The sequence below is a fragment of the Oncorhynchus keta genome, chromosome 1 (genome assembly GCF_023373465.1).
Source record: "Oncorhynchus keta strain PuntledgeMale-10-30-2019 chromosome 1, Oket_V2, whole genome shotgun sequence".
Classification (NCBI taxonomy): domain Eukaryota; kingdom Metazoa; phylum Chordata; class Actinopteri; order Salmoniformes; family Salmonidae; genus Oncorhynchus; species Oncorhynchus keta.
The window spans coordinates 45,919,351-45,937,245 of NC_068421.1; the positions used below are offsets into that span (position 1 = coordinate 45,919,351).

A 17,895-nucleotide genomic window follows, 5' to 3' on the forward strand; every position below is an offset into this window, starting at 1 on the left:
GCATGTCACATGTGCAACGTGCAAAGCTCTCACTCGCCCTCGATTCGGAAAATCTGACCATAATTCTATCCTCCTGATTCCTACTTACAAGCAAAAACTAAAGCAGGAAGTAGTGACATGGGCGCTACGCTACAGGACTGTTTTGCTAGCACGGACTGGAATATGTTCTGGGATTCATCCAATGGCATTGAGGAGTATACCACCTCAGTCACCAGCTTCATCAATAAGGGCATCGACGATGACGTCCCCACAGTGACCGTACGTACATATCCCAACCAGAAGCCATGGATTACAGGCAACAGCCACACTGAGTTAAAGGCTAGAGCTGCCGCTTTCAAGGAGCAAGGCACTATTCTGGAAGCTTATAAGAAATCTTGCTATGCCCTCAGTCAAACCACCAAAATGGCAAAGCGTCAACACAGGACTAAGATTGAATCCTACTACACCGGCTCTGATGCTTGTCAGATGTAGCAGGGTTTGCAAACTATTACAGACTATAAAGGGAGACCAAGTCGCGAGCTGCCCAGTGACGCTAGCAATCCAGACAGGCTAAATGCCTTTTATACTCGCGTCGAGGCAAGTAAAACTGAAGCATACATGAGAACACCAGGTGTTCCGGACAACTGTGTGATCACGCTCTCCATAGCTGACCTTTAAAACAGGTCAACATTCACAAGGCCGCGGGCCAGACAGATTACCAGGACGTGTACTCAGAGCATGCGCGGACCAACTGGCAAGTGTCTTCACTGACATTTTCAATCTCTCCCTGCCCGAGTCTGTAATATCTACATGTTTCAAGCAGACCACTATAGTCCCTGTGCCCAGAAAAGTGAAGGTAAACTGCCTAAATGACTACCGACCCGTAGCACTCACGTCAGTAGCCATGAAGTGCTTTGAAAGTCTGGTCGTGGCTCACAACACCATCATCCAGGAAACTCTAGACCCACTCCAATTCACATACCGCCCCAACAGATTAGCAGGTTAAATAATCTCAATCCCACTCCACACAAAGACTGCCCTTTCACACCTGGACAAAAGGGACACCCATGTGAGAATGCTGTTCATTGAATGCTGCGCTGTAGTCAACACCATAGTACCCACAAAGCTCATCACTAAGCTAAGGACCCTGGGACTAATCACCCTCTGCAACTGGATCCTAGACTTCCTGACGGGCCACCCCCAGATGGTAAGGGTAGGCAACAACACATCTGCCACTCTGATCCTCAACACAGGGGCCCCCCAGGAATGTGTGTTTAGTCCCCTGTTCACCCATGACTGTGTGGCTAAGCACGACTCCAAAACCATCATCAAGTTAACTGATGACAACGGTGGTAGGCCTGATCAACAACGAGACAGTCTATAGGGAAGTCAGAGACCTGGCAGTGCGGTGCCAGGACAACAACCTCTCCCTCAATGTGAGCAAGACAAAGGAGATGATCGTGACCTACAGGAAAAAGAGGACCGAACACGCCCTCATTCACATCAACGGGGCTGTAGTGGAGCGGGTCGAGAGTTTCAAGTTCCTTGGTTTCCACATCACCAACAAACCATCATGGTCCAAACACAACAAGATAATTGTGAAGAGGGTACGACAATGCCATTCCCCCTCAGGGGACTGACAATATTTGGCATGGGTCCCCAGATCCTCAAAAAGTTCTACAGCTGCACCATCGAGAGCATCCTGACCAGTTGCATCACCACCGGGTATGGCAACTGCTCGGCCTCTGACCATAAGGCGCTACAGAGGGTAGTGCGTATGGCCCAGTACATCACTGGGGCCAAGCTTGCTGCCATCCTGGACCTATATACACTAGGCAGTGTCAGAGGAAGGACCCCAAAAAAAATATTGGTCACAGACTCCAGTCACCCAAGTCATAGATTGTTCTCTCTGGTACCGCACAGCAAGCGGTACCGGAGTGCCAAGTCTAGGTTCAAAAGGCTCCTTAACAGCTTCCACCCCCAAGCCATAAGACTGCTGAACAATTCAATCAAATGGCCACCCGGACTATTTGCATTGACACCCTCCCCCTTTGTTTTTACACTGCTGCTACTCTGTGTTTATCTATGCATAGTCACTATACCCCTACAAATTACTTCAACTAACCTGTACCCCCACACATTGACTCGGTAGTGATACACCCCGTATATAGCTGCATTATTGTTATTTTGTGTTATTTTTTCAGTGGTTTTTATTTTAGTTTATTTAGTAAATATTTTAACTATTTGCTTAAAACTGCATTGCTGGTTAAGGGCTTGTAAAGTAAGCATTTAACAGTAAGGTCTACACCAATTGTATTCAATTTGATCATGGGTAAATTCATCCCCAGTATACACATTGCCGCTGTTTTTATGTAAATGGAGAATAAGAATAATCCATTCCCGCAGAATGAGGTTTGTTAGCCATATCATTTCACCACAGGTACATGTTAGTGTAAATGTTCAGTTCATCCCCTCTCTTCTTATCATGGAATGACTCATTCCGATTCTCATAGTTGTACTGATCCCATAGATTACAGTACTCCTGTTCCCACAACCCATGCCAACTCATGTGGATTTTGGCACAAGGATATGACTGATAATAACAGCAGCTGCACACCTAGCTGGCTGATCCCGTAAACACATTCTAAACAGCAACAGAGTCATTCATATATCTACTCTGTCCGTTTACTGCTCCCCATTGTTTGATATCCCCTGTTTAAGAGTTTTTCTTTCCTCAAGCGGCTCTGAGCAGTAAATTCTGCATGGCAGCTTGAAGCCAGTTGATCCAACTTTTCATAAATCTTTGAGATAGTGTTAGATGAGAACCACATGTAAACGGAATGGAGAGGCAGGCCTCAGAGTGGAACTGATTAAACAGAGGAAAAGGAGCCCTGTGCCTGTAGCTAATTTCACTAAACTGGGTGTGCTGTGAACCAGGCTTCAGCACAATAGTGTGATGTGCTCAGAGATGTGTCATCACCGATTTGGCCACGTGCCGGCCTCTTTTCATCAAAATGAGCTATTTGGTTTGTGACCCATACCCCGATCAAAAAGGTCAGACATGCCCACTTAATCCTAGAAAATCTCCCCCTTCACTTCTTGCCAGGCTGTCAGTTTCTGTGGGACTGCAACAATCACAGACGCATGCCTTTGGTCTGTGTCTGAGAGTATAGTGCACAGGACCAGAGGCACTCGGGGAACAGGCTGCATGTTGTTTGCTGGTTCACTATACACACTGAACCAGTGGTTCTCAACCTCTGGTCCATGTACCAGCACCGGTCCCTTATAGTTAGCCAACACTGGTTTAGGCATAGTCAGTTATTTTGTTTAATGTTGCCACGTCATTTAATTTAACTGGTCCTGCAAGAAAGAAGGACCATAGCTTTCCAGTCCCTGGTACAACAAAGGTTGTGACCAACTGGAGTAGATGGATGCCCTTGCTCTCAGACTAGGCCCATCTATGTTGATGGGACGGAGCAGGCTCAGAGTAAAGGCATGAGTTGTATTGCAGAAGAGTATGAATAGCATTCCTAAACCAATCATTGCAGGTGAGCGCCTAATTCAATAGTCAGTTTTTGTGCCACCTAACATTATCCACTCATGCATGCAGAGGAATTTACCAGCATAAGGAGAGGAGGGCCCATGGCCAGGGAGTCAACTCATCAGTACTGAAATGACACAGGCTAGACTAACACTGTTAGTCTATGCTATGGTATACTGTTTTGTAAATTGGTTGCATGGAGATAAGGCTGCATTCTGCATTGCCCCTGATCAGCCTGGAAACATATGTGGCCATTGGGTAATAACCCAACCCTACACAAAACAGTAAAGGCATAGGGGAAAAACACATTTGAATCGACTCACCTGTTTGAAGTCAGCGACAAATGTTATGAGAGTTCCATCTCCCTGTTTGAACTCAAGTGTGATGGAGTCTTTTTCACTGTCTGCTTCTAGAACTTCCTCTGTGATTTGTCCATCAGCTAAACGAACTCGAACCTTCAACTCTGAACAAAGTCCAAACGTTGTTAAAAATATTAGTGCCCAGAGAAATGCATGTATCCGAGCTGAAACCGGTAGAACACAACTCCCAAACATTCCAGAAGACGCAGAACTGAACTTGACAGAGGAAAAATACTCAAATCCAGGTGAAATCCAACGGTCTCTATTCAATATCACTAGCTAATTATTTAGTTGCAATTCCGTTTCAGATAGCCCTTTTGCAATTTATTCTTTGTAAAAAAATAATGAAATCCAAGCAATTGTTCCGTCTTCCATACCTTTAAACTAGAATTCATGACGTGAGTGATGTATTATGTACGAACATTAACGCGACTCCAACGCATAGGTAAACCCACCTCGATTAAAACCCTCAATCTCGGTTTTTCATTTCACAGCTACTTGGTAACCATTACAAAACTTTTACCCAGCGCGACTTGCATGCATATCAGAATCATACGCGATGTAGTACCACCACACACACACTCTCTCTTGATCGTAGCACAGCACGTTACTTCGTATTCTGCATTCTGTTTTTATCCTCGTATTTTTTTCTTCTCTTTTTCTCATTCAGTCCCGTCACTTCCTTCGGTCATCCAAACTACTGCAGAGTAGGCTACTTGCATGGCCTCAAAACTTTCAGCGACGGCGCTGTAAATTCAACGAGCGTTGTAAAACTCTTAAAGGCACACCACCCTCGAAATGTAGCACAAGGGGCATGTATGGATTTGGTTGTGATCCAACAAGAAAATCCAAGTTTGCACAATTGATTTGGGCCACAGGATATGGGCAACTGAATATTTATAATATCATATTTTGTTATTATGAAGCAGTGTTGCCACTACTGCACAAGGTGATAGGCCTACTGCAGTTGTTATAATAGTTTGTGTGAAAGTGATTGTGTGAATATGATTATGGATTCCAATTCACCTAATCAAAATAGTCCCTCTTCTTTTCTGAATTGAGATATGGAGTTGTATAAAAGTTGTGGCTAAAAACATCTTATGATTTAAAACAATTTAAAACAACAGAGGCATTGTTTTTATTTGCGCTTATAAGCTCTGTAACCCAATGACATACATTATTTATGAGACCATTGAATCATAGCTTGTGAGCTTCAGATAATTACTAGTTGTGTCAAGCCATGTGGTTTTCACTGATTTCCTTGTTGGAAAAAGTCACTCCTCTTACCTACTCACTCTTGATATTATACTTTTATGATGTCCTTAAGGGGGAAATTTGACAATACAGAGGTGTGTGAAGGAAGTGCCACACACAGAGAGCAACATCTGGAGATCTGTGGCTCAATCAAAGTGTCACATTAAATGGTAGATTACCTCTGAAGGCAGTGATGTTCCACAGCCAGACCTCATCATCAGATCTCATATTTCCAGGTGATGCACTATCTGCTGGGTGGCCCCCAGGTTGGTGACCCCATGGAGAAGCACTTACTCACTGCTGCAACCAAGTGGTCGTGCACTCCATTGAAGGGGAAAACAAATAGCCAGGGCTCTAAACCTGAACAAACAGTGTCAGCTGGGTAAGCACATTGGGCCGCACTCATGATGAATTGGAGGAGCCAAGGAGGTCATGCAAACAGATCTTTTGTGGTGTGTGCAATCCTCAAACATGTATGGGTTTGAGAGGGGCGGCAGCGTAGCCTAGTGGACTAGCGTTGGACTAGTAACCGAAAGGTTGCAAGATCGAATCCCTGAGCTGACAAGGTGCAAATCTGTCGTTCTGCCCCTGAACAAGGCAGTTAACCCACTGAAAATAAGAATTTGTTCTTAACTGACTTGCCTAGTTAAATAAAGGTAAAAAAATAAATAGTGCAGTCTTGTTGAACATGCTGATTTGTCATAAAATCGTATTGCCTTGAAATTAATATCTATATGTGTTTAGCATGGGATAATCACATTTGGCGACTATGGTTAAAGGTGCACTAAGCAGAAATCACTCTGCCATTTCCTGGTTGCAAAAATTCTAATAGTTTGCCTAATTTCAGTTTATGTGACAAAACAAGCATAGAGAGTGTAGAGAATCATTTTACCATCTAAACCACTCTGAAATATATTTTCAATAACCAAAAATATTGTATTTTCAGCTGTTTGAAGCTGGTGTATAAAACTGAAAGTAAAAGATGCAAAAACAAAACTTAAGAACAGGAAGCATAGAAATATCACACATTAGAACACATTAGACTTGCTTTTAGTGATAATACAGATCTATAATTTATATGTTTATGTGCATTTGGTCAGGTCTCCAAAAACTTACATATTGCAGCTTCAATGTTCTTACTTGCATTAGAGTGTAACACCTGTGACTCCGCAGATACAGCAAAATGACACTCATTCCAAGTCACATCAGACAAAAGTTTTGTAACAAAATCTTGACCTAAGTGTTGATAATACCAATATAGCCCATTATGAATCAATGATACAAATCTATAGGCCTACAACTGTAAGTCAGAGTTAAAACTTATTATGGCTGTAGGGGCAGTATTGAGTAGCTTGGATGAATAAGGTGCCCAGAGGTGCCCAGAGTAAACGGCCTGCTCCTCAGTCCCAGTAGTACATTTGGATAGAAAACACTCTGAAGTTTCTAAAACAGTTTGAATGATGTCTGTGAATATAACAGAACTCATATGGCAGGCAAAAACCTGAGAAAAAATCTGGGAAATCTGAGGTTTGTAGTTTTTGAAAACAGCCCTATCGATTACACAGTGGTTGGTTATGTTGCACTTCCTAGGGCTTCCACTAGATGTCAACCATCTTTAGAAACTTGAATGAGGCTTCTACTGTGATGTGGGGCCAGATGAGAACTCTTTGAGTCAGTGGTCTGGCAGAGAGCCAGGTCCTGGTCATGCACATTTCACATGGCTTTTCTACAGACAATGAAATTCTTCGGTTGGAACATTATTGAAGATTCATGATAAAAACATCCTAAAGATAAATGCTATACTTATTTTGAAATGTTTCTACGACCTGTAATATAACTCTTTGAACTTTTCGTCTGACGTTCGTCTGGACCTGCACGAGCGTTTGGATTTGTGTACTAAACGCCCTAACAAAAGTAGCTTTGGACATAAATAATGGACATTATCGAACAATTCAAACATTTATTGTGGAACTAGGATTCATGGGAGTGCATTCTGATCATCAAAGGTAAGGGAATATTTATCATGTTATTTCTGATTTCTGTTGACTCCAACATGGCGGATACATTTTTTTTCTGAGCGCCGTTCTCAGATTATTGCATGGTTTGCTTTTTCCATTTAAAAAAATGAAATCTGACACAGCGGTTGCATTAAGGAGAGGTATATCTACAATTCCATGTGTAACACTTGTATTTTCATCAACATTTGAGTATTTCTGTGCACAGTGCACAGGTTAGTCACGACCAAGTACAAAAGGTGTTCATAATTAACTAAGCATTTAGTGATCCGGCCATCAAAAGAGCACAAAGGCCTGTCTGTCTATGATGAATGTTCACCTTGCCTTCTGTATAATTTCCTCTCTACGTCAAAGGATCTCTTTAACCAATGAAAACACATACAGACCCATAAAAGTGTTGAATTATTAGTCTGTGGTCAGACAAAGAGTGGGCGTCAGGGATCAATTGTGACGGGTACACACTCGGGTCATTCAACCTCCCTCCTCTGCATAACTGGGGAGAACAAAAACAACAGCTTTTCAAATATTGGGTTGCAAAATCACTAGCTATTATGTCTCAGTTGATTTCAGCATCCTCCGTAATAGGCTATGACATTGAAATAAACTGTTATCGTCATGTTTAATCTGCATGTTGTTCTTACAACTGAGAGCTACAGTTCGTTTGTAATTAATCTGACAAATGGAAGCAAATCAGCCAAGTTGTGTCTCTTGTGGCACAATGCGCAGTTTCACGTAAGCATACAGTGGGGCAAAAAAGTATTTAGTCAGCCACCAATTGTGCAAGTTCTCCCACTTAAAAAGATGATAGAGGCCTGTCATTTTCATCATAGGTACATTTCAACTATGACAGACAAAATGAGAAGAAAAAAAATCCAGAAAATCACATTGTAGGATTTTTAATGAATTTATTTGCAAATGAAGGTGGAAAATAAGTATTTAGTCACCTACAAACAAGCAAGATTTCTGGCTCTCACAGACCTGTAACTTCTTCTTTAAGAGGCTCCTCTGTCCTCCTCTCGTTACCTGTATTAATGGCACCTGTTTGAACTTGTTATCAGTATAAGAGACACCTGTCCACAACCTCAAACAGTCACACTCCAAACTCCACTATAGCCAAGACCAAAGAGCTGTCAAAGGACACCAGAAACAAAATTGTAGACCTGCACCAGGCTGGGAAGACTGAATCTGCAATAGGTAAGCAGCTTGGTTTGAAGACATCAACTGTGGGAGCAATTATTAGGAAATGGAAGACATACAAGACCACTGATAATCTCCCTCGATCTGGGGCTCCACGCAAGATCTCACCCCGTGGGGTCAAAATGATCACAAGGAACGATGAGCAAAAATCCCAGAACCACACGGGGGGACCTAGTGAATGACCTGCAGAGAGCTGGGACCATAGTAACAAAGCCTGCCATCAGTAACATACTACGCCGCCAGGGACTCAAATCCTGCAGTGCCAGACGTGTCCCCCTGCTAAAGCCAGTACATGTCCAGGCCCGTCTGAAGTTTGCTAGAGAGCATTTGGTTGATCCAGAAGAAGATTGGGAGTATGTCATATGGTCCGATGAAACCAAAATATAACTTTTTGGTAAAAACTCAACTCGTCGTGTTTGGAGGACAAAGAATGCTGAGTTGCATCCAAAGAACACAATACCTACTGTGAAACATGGTTGTGGAAACATCATGCTTTGGGGTTGTTTTTCTGCAAAGGGACCAGGACGACTGATCCGTGTAAAGGAAAGAATGAATGGGGCCATGTATCGTGAGATTTTGAGTGAAAACTTTCCATCAGCAAGGGCATTGAAGATGAAACGTGGCTGGGGCTTTCAGCATGACAATGATCCCAAACACACCGCCCGGGCAACGGAGGAGTGGCTTCGTAAGAAGGAGTGGCCTAGCCAGTCTCCAGATCTCAACCCCAAAGAAAATCTTTGGAGGGAGTTGAAACTCCATGTTGCCCAGCAGCAACAGCTTCAAAACATCACTGCTCTCGAGGAGATCTGCATGGAGGAATGGGCCAAAATACCAGCAACAGTGTGTGAAAACCTTGTGAAGACTTACAAAAAAACGTTTGACCTCTGTCATTGCCAACAAAGGGTATATAACAAAGTATTGAGATAAACTTTTGTTATTGACCAAATACTTATTTTCCACCATAATTTGCAAATAAATTCATTAAAAATCCTATAATGTGATTTTCTGGATTTTCTTGTCTCATTTTGTCTGTCATAGTTTAAGTGTACCTATGATGAAAATTACAGGCCTCTCTCATCTTTTTAAGTGGGAGAACTTGCACAATTAGTGGCTGACTAAATACTTTTTTGCCCCACTGTATGTCTCATTCCTCCATTGCTTCTGACATTGTCGAGAGGGGGTTTGTGTAGAATTAGTTGGCCATGAGACGTAGATGGAGGAAAGGTGTATGCATCCCTGAGGCAGGACCTGTAAAATTGACACTATGGTTCTCTACCTGGCCTGAGAACTCATCAATTGGGTTGTGCCGTGGCGGAGATCTTTGTGGGCTATACTCATCCTTGTCTCAGGATGGTAAGTTGGTGGTTGAAGATATCCCTCTAGTGGTGTGGGGGCTGTGCTTTGGCAAAGTGGGTGGGGTTATATCCTTCCTGTTTGGCCCTGTCCGGGGGTGTCCTCGGATGGGGCCACAGTGTCTCCTGACCCCTCCTGTCTCAGCCTCCAGTATTTATGCTGCAGTAGTTTGTGTCGGGGGGCTAGGGTCAGTTTGTTATATCTGGAGTACTTCTCCTGTCCTATTCAGTGTCCTGTGTGAATCTAAGTGTGCGTTCTCTAATTCTCTCCTTCTTTCTTTCTCTCTCTCGGAGGACCTGAGCCCTAGGACCATGCCCCAGGACTACCTGACATGATGACTCCTTGCTGTCCCCAGTCCACCTGGCCATGCTGCTGCTCCAGTTTCAACTGACCTGAGCCCTAGGACCATTCCCCAGGACTACCTGACATGATGGCTCCTTGCTGTCCCCAGTCCACCTGGCCATGCTGCTGCTCCAGTTTCAACTGTTCTGCCTTACTATTATTCGACCATGCTGGTCATTTATGAACATTTGAACATCTTGGCCATGTTCTGTTATCATTTCCACCCGGCACAGCCAGAAGAAGACTGGCCACCCCACATATGCTCTCTCTAATTCTCTCTTTCTTTCTCTCTCTCGGAGGACCTGAGCCCTAGGACCATGCCCCAGGACTACCTGACATGATGACTCCTTGCTGTCCCCAGTCCACCTGGCCATGCTGCTGCTCCAGTTTCAACTGTTCTGCCTTACTATTATTCGACCATGCTGGTCATTTATGAACATTTTAACATCTTGGCCATGTTCTGTTATCATTTCCACCCGGCACAGCCAGAAGAGGACTGGCCACCCCACATAGCCTGGTTCCTCTCTAGGTTTCTTCCTAGGTTTTGGCCTTTCTAGGGAGTTTTTCCTAGCCACCGTGCTTCTACACCTGCATTGCTTGCTGTTTGGGGTTTTAGGCTGGGTTTCTGTACAGCACTTTGAGATATCAGCTGATGTACGAAGGGCTATATAAATACATTTGATTTGAATTTGATTTGATTTGATCAATGTTTTGCATTTTGCTATTGTCACAACACAGCTACAGAGGTTTCCTATCCTAGACATCACACTTTAACCACACCAGTTCAGAGAATGAATTATCACAACCAACTATTCTACTCTGCTCAGCTCAGCTCAGCTCAGCTCTACTCTACTCTACTCTACTCTACTCTACTCTACTCTACTCTACTCTACTCTACTCTACTCTCTCTACTCTACTCTAAATGTACATGCATATTATATCTCTTAGTCTAAACAGGGCAGAGGTCTACAGGTTTTGTTTCGTATCTGGGAGTTCAAAATTATAAGCGCAATGGCAGTGGGCAGAACAAGCAGTAACTAGCGCCAAGACAGTTTGTGTACTATTATTGGCTCTCTCTTACAGCCTCAGGGGGAGTGTTTGTACCCTATATTCTCTGCCCTACATACACACACATGCATGAACATACACAAGCATGCACTCCATGCACGCAAGCGCACACACCCTGACATACACGTATACAGTGCATTCGAAGGTATTCAGATGCCTTGGCTTTTTCCACATTTTGTTACGTTACATCCTTCTAAAATTGATTACATTCTTTTTTTCCTCATCAATCTACGCACAAGACCCAATAATGACAAAGCGAAAACAGGTTTTTAGGAAAAAAAACAGATATACCTATTTTTTTTATTTTTTATGTGATTTTTTTTTTAATTAAAAAACTGTTTTTGCTTTGTCATTATGGGGTATTGTGTGTAAATTGACGAGGGAAAAAATGATTTAATACATTTTTTTAAAAAAGGTTGTAACGCAACAAAATGTGGAAAGAGTCAAGGGGTCTGAATAATTTGAATGGAATGCACGCACACACACACACACACACACACACACACACACACACACACACACACACACACACACACACACACACACACACACACACACACACACACACACACACACACACACACACACACACACACACACACACACACACTTAAGGAGTCACTTAAGGATCTGATCTTTATGTAATGAGGGCTTGTAGACACTAAGCTATTTATCAAGGTGCCATGTTGACATGGCTCAAGGTTTAGATTTTTATTTGAAATGGTCACTGCCATTCCACTGCAGATGGGTGAATGTGTAGCTGTGTCTTCTACAAGAGAATTTCACACCATATGTACAAGTGTGATATATGCAACTCAGCCCTACACATTTTTCAACTAATAATAATGCCTCTTTTTAAACTAGTTTTTAATAATTGTATTACTCAAAGGTACATGTAAACCATGTTATATATATTTTTTTGTAGCATTTTTTCATGTTTAATTAAGGACAATTTTGCCTATTTGTCAGGGGTTTGTGTTTAGCTGAGGTTTGACCTATAGTTCTACTCTGTTGAATACCAACCATTTTTAACACTGATAACTATCAAAGGTTGTTAGGTTTAAAAGCAGGATATCATATAACAATTGAGTAAAGGAGTTGTTACAACATAGTTTTCAAGCAGTTATTAAGCCAATTATAAGCAATCTCTGAAACTCAAACATTGGACAATGACCGTGATTGAGGCGCTCATCTGGTGAGTATATTTCAACCTCTTTTTAGATATTGGCATTTTTGCAGAGGAGTACAGCATATGTGGAGCAGGCTGACATGACAAGAGTCATTGAGCAAGTATTTACATTGGGGATTGAAAACATCACATGGGGCCCAGATCGCTCACCAAGCCCCCTTTAACCCATTCCTCCGTTAAAAGCTAATGATAGCCTTGAAATAAAAAGTGTGCGTACACATGCATTTGTAGTTATAATATATAGCCAACATTCTCCCACTCTCTAGAAAACATTGGGAGAACATGCCCACGTCACACATGATGCAACCTTCCTACAGCATGAACCCTTTAACTTTTATGTTATTTTCCAAAATGTCTCCCAAAACAATAAATTGGCCAGGAACTGTTTACCTCTGGCCCCGTGAGTCAGTCTGCCGTCTTCCGCTCCAGCCTGTGGTGGGTGAGAGAGCTATGTACTCTAGCTTGATATCTATCCCAGACAGATGTGAGAGGAGTGGGGGGCTGAGGCTGACTGACTGTCTAATTTATATAAGGACTGTAGGGGCTCAGATTAAGTTGTTTTCCAGTCTCCCAGGTCCCTGGCTCGGCTACTTGGAATCCGCCGTGGCACTGCGGGCTGTGGGGGGGGATATCCTCTTACACATGTGACTCTGATGGTATAGCTGTACTCTTAGCTAGCTCACCTCCAGGAGCACATGCTCGCATGGTGGAGAAGGGAACAGAAACAAGGCAAAATAAGTGTTTGAAATGTATGGAAAAGAGTGGAGAAGTGCGTGTCGTCTGCAGCAAACTGATAATTAGAATACAGTTTGACTTGTATACCAAGGAGAAAACCAATGTCGAGACGGTCATAGCAGATCTGATGATGAAATGACCTCTCCTGACCTCATTAAGATGTGTTCAGGGCAACGAAGGCGATCGGTAGAATGGTAAATGAAAGCTAAATGGCAATGTTGTAAAAGTCCTTAGTTTACTTCATTTAGCAAGAACACAGTGGTCCTTCAACATAACGTTAGCAGTAAACTCTAAAAGTCCCCTTGGAAATGAAACGAGAAGAAGAGGAATAGACTTATAGTTCAAAATGTAAAAGGACTTTTGTCAACTCAAGTTTTGACTTACTATCTGTCAAACTGTATACATGGCACAGTGGACAGAAGGTCATGACAAAGACAAGGCCATTCATTAGCTGTTATGAAGGTAATAAGGTCATCAGAACGCGGAACCATGATAGCCTTGATGTCTGCTCTGCACCGTTAACTTTGCCAAACGTTGACAATGGAAATGCATGGCAATTCCATTGTCTAGACGTTGTTCACAGGGAAATCAAATGGTTCAACTCTTAACTCTTGGGATGCTCAATTGCCACATTTTTCCTCCATTGCCTGCCTGTTGTTTTCCCAATAGCCCAAACAAGTGGCGTCCAGATGGGATCCTTCCAGCGGCAGCACGTCCAGGGGGAGGGGGGGACAGCTCAGAGTAAAGACAGAATGAAGAAGTGTAAAGAGCGAGAGAGAATCTAACTCCTCTCGTTCCAAGGGATACGCACACAGCTCTACAGCAGGAATCCTAAGCACAGTTCCATGGAAATTCAAGGAGTCGAAGGGAGAGAAGAGAGACAAAAAAAAGTATTTTGATTTATAAAAATAAACAAACATGTTTGGACTCAATTGGGGGGAGAATTAAACCCCAGGGAAGACCTTTCCTGCCAGATCCCAGTGCATGATGAAAGACTATCCCACTTTAAACACAGCCGATGAAGGTATCATTTATCTTTCCCCGTTTATTTCAGGTCAAAGCTCTTATGACGTAATACCTGCTAGGACTCCTCTTATCTGTAGACTGCTGCCATACGCAAGAAGACGTTGTCTTTAGTTTCTCCCATCTACAACCTCCTAATTACAGAACAGGGAGAGCCTGTCATATCCTTGGGTGTACAGATCAGATGGGCCTTGATCCGTCAAAATCCTCAGGATTATTATGTTTACTGACACCCAAAGTTATAAATAAGAGCTCACCATGAGGTTGGCTGCACGGAACCTGGTAATTTTCTAACCAGAGGAAAATATCTGCAATGCAGCGGTGAAGAGCTGTATGAATGACTGGTCTGCCAAGAATCTCCTGCAAACTATCAGGTGCTGTTGATTAAATGAGGGTGCTTGTGGTACTGAAGCGCATGATCCCGGCCCATCTGCTGTGGATGTCAGGATAAGCCGCGTTTAATCAAACTCATGGAACGGTTACCACAAATGGCATTAAGACTCGAAAGGTCAAAGGAACAATTACGTACTGGGGGAGGTTGAACTGGATGATGTTACGGTTGTGTTGGGGTCATTCTGAGGGAACCTTTTGGCACACTTTTGGTTGCTCAGCCGTTCCTTCTTACTGAAGATAGTTGTGTACGTTTCGTTTTTCTGTTGGTTTTCCCGAATTTCGTCAGAGACACTAGTTATATGCAATGAATGAAAGGATAAGAAGATTGTGTACTGAAATAGACTTCTCCAACTGTTATCCTTCTCCACCGCACTGTAAATCCCCAAATTGCTTTGGAGAGTGAAAGTCCATATAAGTATGAGAGAGGTCTTGAGTGGCTGGTGACAGGAATCAGAGTGCAAGGCGAGGGGTCTGCAATAAGTGTGCATTCATGACCTGAGAGAGAAAGAGAGAGACTGAAACACACAGAGAGAGAGAGAGAGAGAGAGAGAGAAAGAGAGAGAGAGACTGAAACACAGAGAGAGAGAGAGAGAGAGAGAGGTGTGTATAGTAGCGGCAGGACAGCCCAGAGAGAGAGTGCATGGTTGCCTGCCGCCAGGCCCGGGCTGACAACAGGCCTGCTATTCATTCGGATAAGAGCACAGTGTAATTGCCGTGTGGGCCAGCGGTCGCTGTGCCGCTGCTGATGTTTTGCCAACACACAATCAAGATGCCTGCACAAGATTACTGCGGCGTAAACAATTCCGTTTGGTCGTTTTCTTTTAACAACCTGATTTTTGCTCTGATCCCGATTAAGCTGAATCTTTTAGATTTTGGAGCCTTTCTGACAGTCTAATTTGGATTAAATAACCACTCATTTAACCGTCTACAGCAGCAAACACTGTCAAATGAATGTAGACACTGTAAGTCTTGCAATTGTTAGCTGTAGGCCTAATAGAGTTGAATAGCAGGCTGCACATAATATGTGGAGGAGTAAAGATAAAAAAAATAACGATTCTATTTGACAACGGCAAGGGAGTTACTCTTCATGGTAATCTACAATGCATAGAGTACACCACTAATAAGCTGTTGTGTGATGTGAACTGGCATTTTCCCTCACGTTTTTCAGTGGAGGTGCAAATGAAGATATGATGAGGTATTTCGGAACCATCCACTACGTGACCTATATGTCAGCTCTCGAAAAAGAAACCTTTTCCATGTGTTGTTTTAGTAACAAGGCCCTAGGTGTCTGTTTCAAATCTATCACCTGGTTCCAAGATCTCTTCCTAAAATGAATGAGTACAGTATGAACGTTCCTGCAACGTTTTAAAGTTAAGTAAGACCCTCCTCAGTCTAAAAATAGAGGTTAGGGAAGAGGAACATTCAATTACAGTATTACTGTAACTAGCATTTAGTTCCAGCTCTTCTCCTGCTAACTGAAGAAAGACGTTTGACAAAGAGGGCAGAAAAACAGAAGCTCGTCCAAGATAAGACCATTCTCTGAAAACATCTATTGCCCAAAATCAGATGTGCTTGACTTGGGATGTGGGATGTTATGCTATCACATTTTGTGGATAGAGCACTGGTAAATGCTGGTATGCAGGACATGTATACGTTAAGATGGGTGAGCCTTCATAGCCACCAAAGCTCTTTAGGAAACAAGATCTCTCAATATTTTCGTAAAAGAACATTGCCTTTGAAAGATTGCCTTATTGATGAAAAACAGAGGTTTTATAGTCATGGGATAGCTCACATGCTGAGTAAACTGCTCTCACATGTCACAAGAAGTAGGAGAATGGACCTGGCTCAATGAAAACAGTATGTGCTCTCTGTTTTGAGGAATCGTACGCTGCGTCCTGACATCCTGTAAAGTTAACGACCTGGAGCTGATACAGGTGTCCGCGTGAAGGTCTCTGCTTCCAATGTGTGAGGTCTTCCAGGCTCGTCAAACAGGTAGAAAGTGTAACAGTTCAATCAGTTGCGATACTCCCATAAATAGTCCAGAGAATGGCATGAGAAAAGAGGGGCATACTACCTTTATGTGTATTTGCCTTGTCTTCTCCTCCCTGGCCCCTACCCGGAGATCTGTTGGACTCTGACATTCTTCTGCATGTGGGAGTCAAGAAAGGAACATCCTTGAGTTTAACAGCAGTTCTCATTTTTTTTTAAAGCATGCCTTTGTCTCTCATCTGAGCACTTGAAACGGTCTGTGCCTGGACTGGTCAGCACTGAGTCGTCCTCTCTGTCCTCTCTGTCTGCATGGTCAGCAATGAGAAGAACGAGAGTGACTCACAACACCGTATAGCCACTATGCCTGGTCTGAAGAAGAACCATTTTATTTTAGCTTAATTACGTAGAATCTTAAATGCGATCTTCACTGACCGTTCTCCGAGAAAGTAGTTGGTATGTACATGGCATGTAAGGTTGCCATGTTGCTGCTCTGTGAAGAATGCTGGAATGAAGGCTATAGGTTCATGGGTCATGATAGAGCCTGCAGCTGCAGCAGAAATTCCCCTCGAAAAAGGCCTGCTGATGGAGGGGTTTAAAGCAACAGCACTGTCCTCTAAGCCCACACACTGACCTTTGACCCTAGTCATTTACAGAAAAACAGTCAGGGAAGAGACTCTGAGCCTAGGGTGCAGAGAGAGAGAAAGAAAGAAAGAGAGAGATCGAGAGAGCATGGTGAGGGGAGATGCATGTACTGGGCAGTCCAAAATGGCTCTGCAACTTCAAATAATTTTCTGTGTTCCTATAAGCTAATCATATTGCCAGCTGCTACACATTGCCAGCTTTTACATATCATGCTTGTCTCTAAATGCACACGGAGGAAAGAAAGAACGTACATAGTTCTCTTTTCCACAAGATGCACAAAATATTTCTTTACATGAAAAAAGTACTCCAGGCTACACTTTAAATTTCTTAAACATGATAACAAAATATGGCAAAATCAAAATCAAGCTATAATGAAATAACTGTCCTTTTTTCGGGCTGCAAATTGATTTTGAAGAACAAATAGGTTAAAAAAAAATATCTGTGTGGCCCTCCATTGAATTTTGAAAACTGAATGTGTCCCATCTTGACCTATCCGTGATGGGTGAGTCAAAGTAACCCAAAAAACTAAAACATGTGGACATAACTATCTGGCAGTCTCGCTTAATGCGTTTCGCTCCTCTATGAGTTTCAAACATTGTGGTGAACGCAGATTTAATCACTTATGATTAACATTCCAGCGAACTTATCTCCAACACACTTTCACTGACAAATTCAGTTTAAAGAACAACATTTACTTGATAAGCCATGATAAGGGCCTGTACAGAGCTTTTAGTGGGGTCAGATTACCACATCCCGGAGTCGCCTCTTCACTTTTGACTTTGAGACTGGTGTTTTGGGGGTACTATTTAATGACGC

At 42.9% G+C, this 17,895-nt stretch overlaps 1 protein-coding gene and 1 long non-coding RNA gene across 3 annotated transcripts in view; one reads left to right on the forward strand and one right to left on the reverse strand.

Moving 5' to 3' along the window:
- The window catches only part of LOC118386373 (out at first protein homolog), a 34,839-nt gene extending 30,194 nt beyond the window's left edge, over positions 1–4,645 (reverse strand). Inside the window, exons 1-2 of one of the 2 annotated variants that reach the window (XM_035774094.2) lie at positions 4,491–4,645; positions 3,844–3,983 (exon numbers count right to left, since the gene is read on the reverse strand). In XM_035774094.2, coding sequence (XP_035629987.1) covers positions 3,844–3,983; positions 4,491–4,545 — 195 coding nt within the window. In that variant the 5' untranslated portion in view covers positions 4,546–4,645. Of the gene's footprint in view, positions 1–3,843 lie in introns of both variants that reach the window. The other variant, XM_035774086.2, reaches the window with a different exon arrangement.
- Positions 3,982–10,733, forward strand: LOC127931919 (uncharacterized). Its single transcript, XR_008143398.1, has 3 exons — positions 3,982–4,124; positions 5,370–5,515; positions 9,992–10,733. It is a non-coding gene; the product is annotated as an uncharacterized LOC127931919 (long non-coding RNA).
- Positions 10,734–17,895: the final 7,162 nt, after the last annotated feature.